Source organism: Penicillium roqueforti, assembly GCF_015533775.1.
Source record: "Penicillium roqueforti strain LCP96 04111 chromosome Unknown scaffold_16, whole genome shotgun sequence".
NCBI lineage: Eukaryota > Fungi > Ascomycota > Eurotiomycetes > Eurotiales > Aspergillaceae > Penicillium > Penicillium roqueforti.
The window spans coordinates 15,866-29,707 of NW_024067580.1; the positions used below are offsets into that span (position 1 = coordinate 15,866).

Below are 13,842 nucleotides of genomic sequence, written 5' to 3' on the forward strand. Positions count from 1 at the left end.
GGGTGACGAGCGGGGATCACAGATTAAGATCAGTAACAAGCTGATTGGGGGGATGTGGATGGACGGGGTGGAAGAGATAGAAGCAAAGAAGACAGGTTTGATGTTGTTTTCGGGGATTGGATTGGTGCCTTAGGCAGGAAGACGGAATCCTCGCGCGGCGGTGACAGCGATAGGCTACGACTTCAGGGATTCGGGCTGATTTGGGTATATACGGATGGGTTTGTAAATTCTCTGTGATTTGTTTGGGGATATTGATCATAATTGCGTACTTCTCTCTGAACCTTCGCCGTGGCGAAGACCCGCCACTACTCGATCTTGTTGGTAGTATTACTGTTATCATCCACCTTAGGAGAGAAGAAGGTTCATCTAAAATATATTTCATATTCACTCCCATCAAACTGATGGATCTCTTTATTCACAATGCAGAAAAGCCAGATAGGGGTATATGCACCGCAGCCATGCAAGACAACAAAGGAAGCGACCTCCAGCAAGTCCCAAGGAACGCAGTAAGGGAGAAGAGGGAAAAGAATATAGATAGACTTCCGACAGAAAATGTAAAGAAAGAACCACCTCCGTGTAGGAATTATTGAAGAAAAGGGGGAAAGGGGTAAGGGTAAAGAAGCCATTCATGTGGATAACACGAAGTCGGCGAATATGTGTAAGAAAGCGAAAGGCACGGATCGCTAACCGAGCAGGATAACACAAAAAAGACCCTCGAAACCAGAAGGTCCCGAAAAAAGTAGGTATGTACAGGTCAAAAAAAAAAAAAAAAAAAACGGAGGTGTGAAACTTTTCATACAAGTTCTATGGGTAGGGACACCTAAACGGATAGGACGAGCTGGGCGTCTTGAGCGACGCCGTAAGCTCTGCACCTCTCAGCAACTTCGAGGCCAAGCTCCTTCATCCGTTCGGCTCCATGGCCTGGAATAGGCCGTTTGCCCATCTGCTCTTTGGCAGCTTTGCGGCAGTGTTGACGCCAGAACTTTTCTTTGCGTTTCTGGCGCTTCTTCTCGAGCCCTTCGACAATGTCGATTGGGCCACGAGTGTGTAGCTCACGGGTACGTGAGTGTTCATGCTCTGGGGACTCAGAGAATGGTGGAATACCTTGCCATCGGTGATCTTTGTCTAGACCGGCGAAGAAAGGGTTGGGGACACGGGGAAGTGACTTGGTACGGACGAGAGGCCGGCGCTGGACCAGGTGGCTGATGTTGACACCTCCGGCAGACTCAACGATGGGCATATCCTCGGTGAGTTCCCATGTAGCTGGGGTGGGCGACTTCGCTCTCATAGGTGGGGCCGGGGACTTGAGACGCTTCGGAGAGATGCGGCCAGCGCGAGGGGGTGGCGGGGACATCAGACGTCTGGGAGAGCGGAGGGGTGATTGCTTGCGGGCCTCGCCCTCTGGCCGTCCTCGGGTAATTTCCTCGCGGTCTCCTTTGGAGGATAAGCTGGAGAGCTCTTCCTCGGGTTCGAGGTCTTCATTGTCTTCCGGATCGCTTGTGGGGAAGCTGGGGTCGATATCCTGCGGGATGATAATTTGTTTGAGACGGCGCCGTTCTTCGAGGCAAGATTTGTAGGCAAGTTCGAGGGGACGATCCTCATCGAGAGTTCCACAGACAAAGTCGGTACTATCAGGAAGGTTCGGGGTCCTCGGACGAATCCTAATGTTCTTGGAGCCCTTCGAAGTGCGACGGCCACCGATCCTTTGTACAGGGGCTGGAAGCCAGTTCAAGTGATCGTCCGTCATGGAGTCGAAAGATGTGTTGGAGGCCCGGCGTTCCATGGTTGAGGGACGAGCATCGATGGGTGAACTGGTTGGTTTTGGGACACGGTGTGATGATCCCCAAAACTCGATATCCGAGCCATCATCGTCGCTCTCGTCCGACTCCGCGAAGCCAGCCTCGTTGTCCGATTCATTGCCGTCGTCTGAAGAGAAGTCGTGCACAGTCTCGTCGTCGTCCGGAAGGTCTTCCATATCCTCTTCTTCATCCAAAGCCTCTTCTTCCGCCTGTTCGCCGAGCCGTCGGATGGCCATTTCTTTCTTCATGCAGTCGTCCAAAGTGATCTTTTGTGTATAGTCGGCCTCCCTGTTCACCCATTCATCATCTTCCTCCGTAGAGCTAGCAAACTCGTGGAACCGGGTGGCTTCGGATTCCTCGAACTTGCCCAGTCCACTGGTGGGGATACCCTTGCGCTCTGTAGACGCAGAGACAGCCTCCTTAGAAAGCTCTTTGGGGGTTTCTTTTAATTTGGGAGAGGCTCTGCGAGCAAGAGGTGCAGGGGAACCGCGGTATCGCGGCCGGAGGGAGGGCTTGCGCGCCGGGGATCGCTCTCTCTGGGAAACAGTCTCCCGTCCAGGGCACGCGAAAGTAAGTGTAGTTCTGCGCTTGAGGACTTGAATCGAGACGTCTTCCGTGGGAAGCTCGTTCGGTGCTTGGGCTTTGGGTGGGAGTTCTTGTGACCCAGAGGGTGAGACGGGAGATCCCAGCTCATTCTTCTCATCAGTCTTACGACCACAAGCGAAGCTAATGCATCGTTTGCGGCCAAGGTTGGCCTCGACGGAAGTTTCACTGGCATCAACGACGTTCACTTTGGGAGTCAAATTCTTCTTTCCAATCAAAGCAGCATTTTTCATCATCTGTGGTAAAGGTGGGCTGGGAGTGTTAGAGAAAGATGGACTCGTGAGGTCGCCGTCGCTGGTCAACTCGGCTGTTGAGACGCCACTGAGGTTGCTGTGATAGGATCGGTACATGTAGGAGTCGTAGTGGGAGGTGCGAGGATCGGTTGGGGACATCTCCGGGCTGCTCTTCAATGCGCGCGTGAGCAGTGATTCTTTGCGGTTCGTTGGCCGAGAAAGCACGATCTGATCGGAGTTCATCGAAGTAGCGTGCATAACGTGTTCAGGGGGTTCGTCGACGTCCTCGGCCAAGTCGGCCTCGCCGTGGACCGGCTTGCTGGACGAGTTGGGCGAGATGAGCATCTTCAATAGGTTGTGAAAAGAGAAGGTTCTTTCTCTGTCGCGAGACTGTGCCATGGTTTCGGAAGGTCAAAAAGAAAAAGTGTTCACGGTATAGTTCTCAGGTAGAGCAAGGAGGATGTGGGTGAGGCGAGTGGCGTAGGATCGAGTTGAAGGCGAGGTGAGGATGTTGCTTGAAAGATATACTGAGGTCTTTCATGCAACAAATGCTGTCCTTGATAATAATCGATCAATGTTAAATCGATCGACCTTGAGGGCAGAACAAGATGTCCCGAGCGAGGACTAGTGTCATGATATAAACCGCATGACTAGGGGGTTTCGAGACGAAGGAGGGTATTCGCCAAGATCGATAATTGTCCCTAAGAATGGCCAACTCAATGCTGAGGGAGACTAGATCTGATTCTCGAATACCTCCAGGATTTGAAGGTCCGTGCTTTCGGAGGGATCTCGATCAAGAAGAAAAAGCAAAGTCAGGAATGTCGAGAATGGCAAGAAATGGAATGGAGTGGAGATTATAAAGAGTAAAGAGGAATAAAAAAGAAGGGGAAGTTCGGGGAAAGGTCGACAATAAAAACAGAATAAGAAGATCTCGCATAGAAAAGGTGCAGGGGTCTCTCCGATGTCCTGGGGGGGAAGAGAGAGTGTGGGAGTGACGATACGGCAACCCGGCACGGCCGCTTTGGGACTAGCGGCGTTTCCCTTTTGAAATTTTATTTCTTTCTTTTCCCACGTTTTTTATTTTTTCAAATTTTCAATTTCCGCGGTTTTTGTGTAATTTTGGCTTGGTCTAGCCGGTTTGGGATTTATTCTTTTCTTTTTCTTCTCTTTCCCCCCATTGACCCCCCCAGTGACCCCCCATTTTCCCAAATTGCCTTGGTTAGAATGTCCGGAGTAGGGCTGGAGACTCCAGGGGCCGTAGCACTTTCTGACTAAGAAAAGCTGGAAATGTGTCCTGCGACTAGACATTGGTTCCTGCGCTACTTGTACCGTACCATGGATTGTATTTCTATAGATATTCCGTGTCTTTATTTCGGATTCTTATTTTATTTCGTTTCTATTTCTATTTCTATGTCTATTTCTATTTCTATTTCTTTATCTCGATTTCATATATATCTACAAATAAATACATCAACGGTTTCACCTTCAAGATCGAGGTCAATTGATTCAAGTGGACCACGATGACCATTGTCTGTTCAGCGCTGGCTATGAGGGATTTTGTGCTGAGACTAAACCCGTTTCAGGCTCTTCCTTGGAAACTCCCCAAGCTGCGACCTCTAAGATTATTACTTGCCGTGGCCGTCCGAATCCACTTGCCAACACAATCAAATCCTGGTACCGAGTACTGAAGAAGAAAAAAATCGCCTTGATATCTTCACCGTATATTGTAGTGCTATGTTGTACATCGGAGACCCTCGGTAATTTTTCCATTGCGTATGCGTATGGTCATCTTCCACTTACAGAGGCCATTCTCATAGTGCAACCCGGTATGAAAAAGAAATATTTCCATCCACTCGCAGATTGTGCCTGAACGCTAAGCCGTCAACCTTGGCCGCATTTGCCCTAGAGCTAACAGGTTGAATTCTCTTACTCGACCGAAACTCGTAATAAGGAAATGATAGCTGAAAGTATAAACGCGCTGCACACGCTTGTCTACATGCTCTTGGCGGGTTTCGCTGAGTTCTCGAGTCATATATCTGAATGCTTCATGTTGATTTCTTAATGCGGATGACTCCTTCATCTGACGTAGCATCCGCGGGTGACATGGAATATTAGTCATTTACTCTTCCTCCATCCTCATTCCTTCCTTGTAGCCTCACACCACTTCAATCCTCCGATGACCTAACTCCGGAGCTTCGCGGATAGAGGAGGCTTGGGAAATTGGATGTTGCATATCGTACAATATACAACATACTACTCCGTATATACCTTACAGGTTGTGCACATAGGTATCCATATGTACTCCGTATACGGAGTACATATGGATACTACTAGTACACACAGAGTCGTATCCACTGGACTCCTAACTGTACCTCAAAAGAAACTCTTGGCTCTGCTTCCTCCCGGTAGATCAGTCTTGGTATACATGCTGTACATCCAGTAATTTGTAGATAGAATTGATTATTCCCATTGGCTCTCATTCCAGTGGCAAGTCCCAAGGCAGTCCTATTTTCTAGGGATGTCCACTCAGCCCTTCGCCAGCACGGCCTCGTTCGACTTCGTCATTCCGAGGCAAAGCGATTAGGATCATCTAGTTGGGCATACAATCGATCTACAATACATCTCGCGGAGTACAATGTTGTTTTCGGCAGCTTTGTTTATCGTCATCCATCTCCACACAAATCACCGAGACCAGAAAGGAAAATCCCTCTCCATGCCCGATGACAGACATGCACGAGCAACCTGCATTATGTTGTAAAGGCTTACGAAGACTCTTACATTAACAAAGAACAGCGGTCAGCCGCGATCAAGATCTGCCCTAGATCGGCTGACCGGGCAAGATCTTCCCTGCGCAAACCGCAATCGCAAACCAGTCTCCAAAGTATATCGCATAACTCGGACAATAAAAAAACTCCCGCCGAAAGAGAAGAAAATCTTGCAAACTCCACCAGTCACCAAAAAGATCACCGATGCTGACATTCACACTGGTTCCCGGAGGTATGCATACTGCAGCCACAACCCCCCATTCAACCTGTAGGGTTATGAACCTCTGTTTAGATCGCGACAAGCTTCTCGAATGGGAGGAGATCCCCCCACAGTCCATCTGTTCGAACAGGCATACCCCTGTAAATGCAATCCAAGCTCACTGCATTGCATATCCTCGAGCCGGGTGACCGTGGGAAATGAGTTGAGTTTGGAATCGAATTATGGAAGAAGCTTGTTAGCAAGGCAACGGCTTTGCGACAGGGATTGGCCTGGTTCGAAGCTATTGAGTTCATCTAGCAGTTTTCCCTATATTAGGTTTTTATTCTTTACTCCTTCTTCCTGCTAGTGTACTTTTTTTTACGTACACAGGACAAGGACACAAGGACGATTGTCTATGTACAGCCGAGCGATCTTCCTCAAAGAACGATTCACTGTATTTTTAGTATTTTTCCCTCTTCTTCCCAATACGGAGAAGGCAGCCGGGGCGCAAAACACCGTTTCGAAAATATACATCGTATTCGAAATTATCCAAGGATACAAGCCGCTTCCTACCTCCTCCGTTTACAGGACAAAAGTTCCCGCACTGACGGCAATATCGCAGACGGGAATATAAAATTTCTTGGCCACCCCCATCAGTCCTTGGACTTGGACTTGGGTTCCCGCAAAAACGGGAATGGGAAATTAAAATGAGATCTAATCCTGAGCGGCATTGCGGATATTGTGGAATGGACCAAGAAAGACCCCTCTCTCCCGATCCCTCGGAGACGTTCTCCCAAGTGGAGTAGGGGAATATTTGTGGGACGGGATGTTCTATACGATGAGAATATGGTTTGATGTCAATGGCTACTAGTAGTAGCGCTGTGTTCGTGGCACGATGGGATCGCAGTGGCAATTTCTCCGGGCAAAATTATCGTGGCGGCCATTCAATTGACGAGTCGCAATCTGACACGCTCTTTATTACTTACCCCAAGTCTTGGGTGTAAGTAAACGAAGGAATAGTACGTGTGCCCAGCGCAATAAGGTGTGAACTGTGCAGGTGGGGATACGGACTCCGGACAAAGGATGGCACGAGCGGGATCTTTATTTGACGCTTAGAACGTATCCTCCTCTTAGAACCCCAAAGTGAAGCGCAAGTGTATCATAATAGAATACCAGAATGGGTTGACCGGGAACACAACCGGGGAAGTGGAGTTGTTGAGAAGTAAAGAGATTGGATAGCTGCAAGCTGCAATGCATGCGCGATAGGCGGGACGGGTAAATGGGTTGGAATTAATCCGAGCATTTGGTTAGTACGGAATACAGCTGTGTATGAGGCATTTTCATATTCCTCCACCTTTTGAACTACTGCACTGCGCCAGATGCAGTTGCGTACTAAAGCCCTGTTGGCGTTCTGCGAATTGACTTTGGATATTCCTGTGAATCCTGTCTCAGACATATCCATGTTCTTCCAATTGACTTCAATCACTATCCCAATAGGCTATTCGCCTTTCGTTCTACCATACCGGAATGTCACTGCGATCTTGGCAGATGGGCATTTTTCCCGAGGACAAAGATATTGCCCGACATGTTTCACTCGCGCAAAGAGCCATACACCACTAATAAACTAATCGTTGGTCTGTGCAGGATGTCTCAATACCCCAGATCTTCGCCACATCAAAGAATCAACTGCCGAGTCGGACTCGGATGGCCAATGCCAATGCCAAGTCCACCCCGTGCCTCATACCGCGAACACCGTTCCATTGAGCAGATCTCCCCCGAACGTCACAGCCTGAACATCAACCTCATGACCTCCCCGCCAAGATAGACCTGAGGGTTCACAAAGTCATGCTCGGCAAGACAGGTGGAACGGGCAGATCACTGATCCACCCAGCAGTGTACAGTGCAAGGAGATGGTCAGTCGCTCTAGGCCGCACCGGAGGAATGCTTGGCGACGGCGCGTGGTGAAGCAATCTGCCAAGATCTAGGCATTGGATCTTCAGAATGCGCCCGGTACGACGTGAGCTGTGGTATGGAGCCGTGCTGAAGAACAATGGGTATTTCCGGGGCGACAATACGGGGTAGAAAGAGCAAGGGAGGAGAGGGAAGATAATTATGCCGAGTCTCCATAAAGGGGGTTCAGGTTGAATGATTCTATTTCAATACATGATGCACCCCCTTTCTTGAAGAGATCTTGGCATTGAAACCCCTTGGATAACCATCTGCTCCGTGATAGGATTCCCTCGCTGCCAAGCACTGTGCTACATATAGCGAATTCTCAAAAAAGGACTCGTTGACGCTTGGTCTCGGTAGTGCGGCTATTGAATGCAATGTATGGGGAATGGCCTCGCCAAGGGCGATCATGGTGATCATGCCGACACATGAGCGTGCATGAATACAGTGTCTTGGCACCGTCTTGATTATTTACGTGCTATTGTTTGTGCCAAGCGGTCGCGCGGTCGCACCGAGTGACAATAATGCGTTGAGTTAGGGGGTTGCAGTGGCAGTGCTGTGCTATTTTCTCTCGGGATCGACGGGCTACAGGCTTGGCCGTTTGACTCGTTCTGGTTCGATTGAGATTCGCAGCTTGAGCGTCGGAAGCCTATCTATGGACTGCCTATTACCTGACTATTGAGGTGTCTAGTACGGAGTATGCTGGCATAGATTTTCCCATGTACAATGAACATGGTACCTATATATAGTTAGATGTAAGGAGCACGATGTTATATGTACACTTCACCGTTGAGAATAGGATACGATCGACACTGGTGTTCCTTCACCTCTTCTATTACGAAGTATATGTTGTAGACATACATACGAAGTATCCAAAAACCTGCGTGGATAAATATAGCAACCTCTCATAGCACCGACGCCACCTTGCCAATATCGCGGCTCTTGTCATGGCTATAAGCCTTCATCCCTGCGAAGCCACGTCAGATGCGCCCGAACTCTTCAAACTCCTAGGCACCAGAATACTGACCCCCGACATTTCTGACATTTCAATTCCGACGTACAATGAATGTATCGCCACTGTTCAACGCAAATCTTCTGGAAGCCCCCGCCCATGGACCTCTAGAGACTAGAACGTGGTTGGCTCTCACGTTTGATCATCGGGTGCGAAATCGACTTGCCAATGACCGTTTCAACTGGGAGGTACATGGGAATCCCGTGTTCCAAAACACGGCATCGGACACCGGAGAATTGATCCTTGAGCAAGTCCACAGACCGCAGAACAGAGAGACGAATTTTGAACGGTCGCATCTAGGTACTTTCTAGCCCCTAAGATGACCATCTGACAGCCCCCGGTATCATGTCTACAGCTAAATGCGCATGACACGGCGATGATTATTGGTACTTTTCTATATCTCCCTATGATATACTCCGCAGGCGGCATGATATTATTTTCAATAGGGCGCCGAGCTTGACAGGCTGAAACACGTTTCGGGTATCGCCCAGCGAAGCAGCAACATCGAATTCAGAACCAGAACCAAACCAACAGCATTATCCAATATACCGCGTACAGAGTACCGAGTACAAGCAGTGTACATGTACATTGTATAATTGATTACAAAAGAAACAGGTGCCAATTCGAGCAGTTTCAACCGTTGTCCATCGCAATAACCCCAACCACAAAGCATCCAACCACGGAAGGATCCATCGATGATCACCGAAAGAGGGAGAAGTGCGCGCTATCAGCGGGAGTTGTTGCGAGCGACAACAGCCCGACCTACGTAATCGCGCAAGAACCTACAATATTACCGATCCCTCATTCGCTCGATCGCCAGCCAATCCCCGGCCGATATGACGCCGTTTTGATCTAGGGCGCTTTGAAGGCGATTCGAGCGGGTTCGATAATACATGTTGCCGGATTAACCGGTCTGTGGATCTGCCAATGATTTGATATCATATCAGCGATGCGCTGTGATGTACCATGGGTTTGAAAATGGGGGCTTGAGCTTCTAACCTACTTCCAACGTACAATATACGTTTCAGATGGGTCATTTGACCTTCTGAACTGGTGACATCACGGATGGAGAAGGGCATGGCACGATGGCTGAACGCGTGGCTGGTTACTATGGTAGGGTGGCTTTTATCGTGGCGTACACTAGCGATGCGGTACTTTCCGAGATGGTTCTCCATCTCTACTGTACGTCAGTGCTTGCCCTATACGATGGACGACGTTGGGCTTCTAGGATACAACATAACGATCATAGATGGCCGTGCGATGAGATTGTACATGTTCATTAGTAAGATAATGTGGGTTTCATTTATTGTTGATCTTCGGAGATCTATATTGAGGCAGCTATGAGATATCTCATCAATGGAATTATAAGACATGATGGTGACGCTCTTGATGTTCAATATCTGATTAATATGTCTAGACTGCTTTCTTCTGATTCAGTATCCTAGCATATAGTAAATTTCTCTAGCACCATTCGAGTCATTATCCATATGTCAAACCTGCTCTGTCGATTTGATACTACACAACACGAGTCACCGGTTTCCTTCGACCTCCGGATAATTGGATTCCATGTCTGAATGGAATTTCTGTTTGAAATGTTAATTTGCATCAGTACCATACAGAAATATCTTGTCTTGCTTTTGCCGCTGTCGCTTCTTGTATCCCAGCCAGCAGTATTTCACCGTCCATTTACCAGTATACGGCACAAAATAACATATTAAGACACTTTCACAGAAGTTAGGGCATACAAAGAGATGAGTCGGGTGGAATTCAGCGGATATTTTTTGGTAGTTCGTGACTTCTATGACTCCTACCTAAGGCGGAAAGTGGACCTTCTTCGATCATCGCCGAGCCTCAGACTCCGTTGGATATTCCATCACAAGATTTAATGTATATATACTGACAAAATGATTCAGTAGAAACCTGTCGGGTAATTTGGATAGATTGAATAGAGAAAATGGCGGCTGAAAGATAATCCCGCCACATCCAACTTCCAAGCTTATCCTCTGATGCCTATTCTTCCCCTCAATACGAGCTGAAATTTCTTACTTTCTTCTATCTCTAACAACTTTCAATATTTCTAAGCAATGGAATCTAACCCAACATCCTCTCGCTCATTTGCCGCTTCTTATGTATCCAACTCCCGCTTCCATCGCTCCTTCACCATCGAACCAACTCCTGCTCATGGCCCTCTCAATGTGACTTACGGTGATTACGGCCGCGAGCCCGATGCAAACGGAACCACTCCGACACTTCTCTTTATACCGGGCATGTTTTCATCGCGGTACATCGGTATTTGTCTACACGCGATTGCCGATAAATGCGGCGTCCGCGTTTTGGTTGTTGATCGGTAGGTGTACCAGCCCTTTTATATAACATGAACTAAGGTCAACTTGTATATAGTCCCGGAATGGGGAATTCCACTGACGTGCCGCTCGCGCAGCGAATGTCAACCTGGATTGAGACCGTCCCACGGCTTTTGGCCCATCTAGACATCCAGCATGTTTCGTTGGCGTCGCACAGTGCTGGCACTATGTATCTGTTCAACACCCTGTATCACTGTCGGGATATCCTATATCCCGAGAAACCGATGGCTACCGTTCTAGGTATGTTAAATTTCCTGCAGATAATTCTGTCCTTTTTGTATATATTGTTCATATTGGACGGCTATATTCCAACTTCAAAGGCCGAGATCTAACCACATGACAGCGCCATTTGTTGACCCCGCCAAATCTGGCATGACATCCTTGAAAATAGCCCAATATATCCCCGCCCCAGTCTTCAAGCTCTGGCATCATATCCCACGTCTCTTTCTCGCCAATGATGCGTCTGCAACAGCAACGAGTGGAGAAATGATTGCCAAATTCTCTGCCTCCTTTCCCTCAAAGAGCGGTGATGACCAGGCAAAGAACAGTCTGTACATTGCGCAGAACTATGGACTAGACATAGACCAGCAGAAGGAGATAGACTCTTTGATGATGCAGGGTATGTTCAAAGAGGACACGGTTGGCGCTAACAGTGAGGCGCTACAATGTCTACGGAAGGAGCCCAACACGTGGGACAAATGTGAAGACTATGAGGTCTTTGTGCGTGAGTTGGTAGAGCTCGAAAGAGGACGGGAGGGGCCGCCACTGAAAGTCCAGGCATTGTTTGCTGAGTCCGACAGCATGAGCGGCAAGAAGGGTCAAGCCTATTTTGAGAGATGCTGGCATCAGATGAATGATGGGGACTCAGAGGGTGCAATTGAATTTGATTCGAGGGTGGTTTCTGGCACTGACCATGATAGCTTGGTACCGTCTGCGGAAGTGTGGGAGAGCATCTTCAAGAAAATGCAACGAGCGGAAGACAATATCTAAATATGGTTCTTGATATCATTAGCTCTACCTGGGCTGCCGTACGTTCAGGTATACATACATACATCGGGGGCTAACGCTCCAATCATTCATTATGGAGCTCATGCAAAGGCTTCAGATTGAAGCTGATTGTCTGTATCGGCTGCTCACGCAACCTCTGTCCATAACGACGTAAAATTTGAAGAATCTACGACCCAATGTGATATCTAGACATTATATATAGGATGTACGTGTTTCCAGATGTTCTTCTTATATATCTTTCCACTCGTATACATAGACAAAAACAAAAACGTAAACCGGACAGATGATTTTTCTATGTACAACAAGGGACAACTCGTCACGAGCTGCCGAAGGCTATCGACAATCCTGCGCTGATAGAATATTTAGATATCTAGAAAAGCGAGGAAGATACACCAAGACGAAGGCTGTCCAGAAATAGGGCCATGTGCAGAAAAAGTTACAGGGACTCGAACCTGCTATGTCTTAGGAGAGCCCGAGCGGTATGATTCGGCTGATCGCAATGACTCCAGAGAAAGGAAGAAGAGGCGGAAGATCTCATTTCCATTGTCCAGCATCTTCCGTTCCCTGGGCGACCCGTTTCGCCCCGTTCTCAAGACCTGAACTTGCACTACCGAGCGCATTCCCAACCGGCTCGCCAGCACTCCCCGTCGCGCTGTTGATAGTATCTCCGAGACCTCGCCCGGCAGTTCCTGTCACTCCACCCACTGTGCGGGTGATACCACCGACTGTGTTTCCAAGTGTGGAGGTGACAAATTTGGCAGCTCCAGTGGCGCCTTTGTCTTGGTTGGATTCGATCGGCATGATGATGTGATTGATTTATGGTAGATTTGAGCGTGCTTGCAGAAATTCTGGAATTTCGGAATGGATGTAAGAGGATAACAATTATAGAATTATAGATTGTAGTAATATGGATCGAAAGAAACAGGTGGCAGAAGGTTGTTATATTAAGCGCGCACGCTATGACATCATTGGGTGGCAGGGGTGGCAGTATAGGTTTATGACTTGTAAGAATATCAGGGAATGAGAGGGAAATGTGGCGAGGTTTTTCCCAAGTGTATGCGCTCCTGCCCTCGAAATCATACATTATCTTATCCACATGGCAGGTACACTCCAACATGTATATCAACAAGAACACGCATATGCGACCTAGGAGAATGACTTAGGAGCAGCGTCAGCTCCATCGTCTTAAAGCCATGGCTGGTCTTTCAGTGATTCCTATCTTGAGCTTAGAGTCCGAAATCCATCAATAATATCAGTCTCGCGGCCTGGCAAGTGTGCGGACTGGCTCAGCATTCTAAACAAATGAGAGCTCATTTATCTTTTCAAGTGTGTGAATACCGACCTTCCAAATGGTTGCTTTCGAATTGTCCTGGACAGATTGATCACATCATCAATTAGTTGCTCGGCGAGCTCAGCGATAGCCTTGGTCTTTTAGGCCTCTTGAGGTCTATCGCTTTTAGATGCAGGTTCTTGATCCTGATGCACTAGACAGAAGACGGACAGCAAACCAATCTCCAAGGTGACAGCGATTCGACCAACCGAAATAGAGGACATAGAATTAGCTCAACTTGAGCTTAAAGGGTAAAACAACGGATGTTCTTAGAGGTTAAGAGGTTAAGAGTACTATATATGACTGCCTCTGTTGGCCGAAGAGAGGGATCTCACGCATACACAGAAATGGCGAGTAGGATAGTCAGACAACTGCTTCTGATGACTAAATGGAAATGTAATTAACTAGTTCAATCGATGTGTTTCGAGATGTTCGATGATCAAAAACAACAAAATCGGGAACAAAACGCCCTGCCTGTCAAAACGCGGTAGGGGGGGGGGGGGGGGGTGGAGAAGAAAAAAAAAAAAAAAAAAATTTTTAAAAAAAAAAAAAAAAAAAAAAAAAAAAAAAAAAAAGCCCC

General features: G+C 47.9%; 4 protein-coding genes across 4 annotated transcripts; 1 reads left to right on the top strand and 3 right to left on the bottom strand.

The window, feature by feature from the left end:
- Window positions 1-820: 820 nt before the first annotated feature.
- On the bottom strand, window positions 821-2,980 carry LCP9604111_6119 (DUF2457 domain-containing protein; the record flags this gene model as incomplete). The annotated part of the gene is made up of 1 exon (XM_039074005.1): window positions 821-2,980. One exon carries the CDS (start codon window positions 2,978-2,980, stop codon window positions 821-823), a length of 2,160 nt encoding a protein of 719 aa, XP_038927645.1.
- Window positions 2,981-8,454: 5,474 nt separating this feature from the next.
- Window positions 8,455-9,736, bottom strand: LCP9604111_6120 (uncharacterized protein; the record flags this gene model as incomplete). The annotated part of the gene is made up of 3 exons (XM_039074007.1): window positions 8,455-8,516; window positions 8,577-8,587; window positions 9,576-9,736. The coding sequence occupies 3 exons, from the start codon at window positions 9,734-9,736 to the stop codon at window positions 8,455-8,457; spliced, it is 234 nt and encodes a 77-aa protein (XP_038927646.1).
- A 909-nt stretch (window positions 9,737-10,645) lies between these two features.
- Window positions 10,646-11,914, top strand: LCP9604111_6121 (alpha/beta hydrolase; the record flags this gene model as incomplete). Its single annotated transcript, XM_039074008.1, has 3 exons — window positions 10,646-10,908; window positions 10,962-11,164; window positions 11,268-11,914. The coding sequence occupies 3 exons, from the start codon at window positions 10,646-10,648 to the stop codon at window positions 11,912-11,914; spliced, it is 1,113 nt and encodes a 370-aa protein (XP_038927647.1).
- A 552-nt stretch (window positions 11,915-12,466) lies between these two features.
- Window positions 12,467-12,733, bottom strand: LCP9604111_6122 (uncharacterized protein; the record flags this gene model as incomplete). The annotated part of the gene is made up of 1 exon (XM_039074009.1): window positions 12,467-12,733. One exon carries the CDS (start codon window positions 12,731-12,733, stop codon window positions 12,467-12,469), a length of 267 nt encoding a protein of 88 aa, XP_038927648.1.
- Window positions 12,734-13,842: the final 1,109 nt, after the last annotated feature.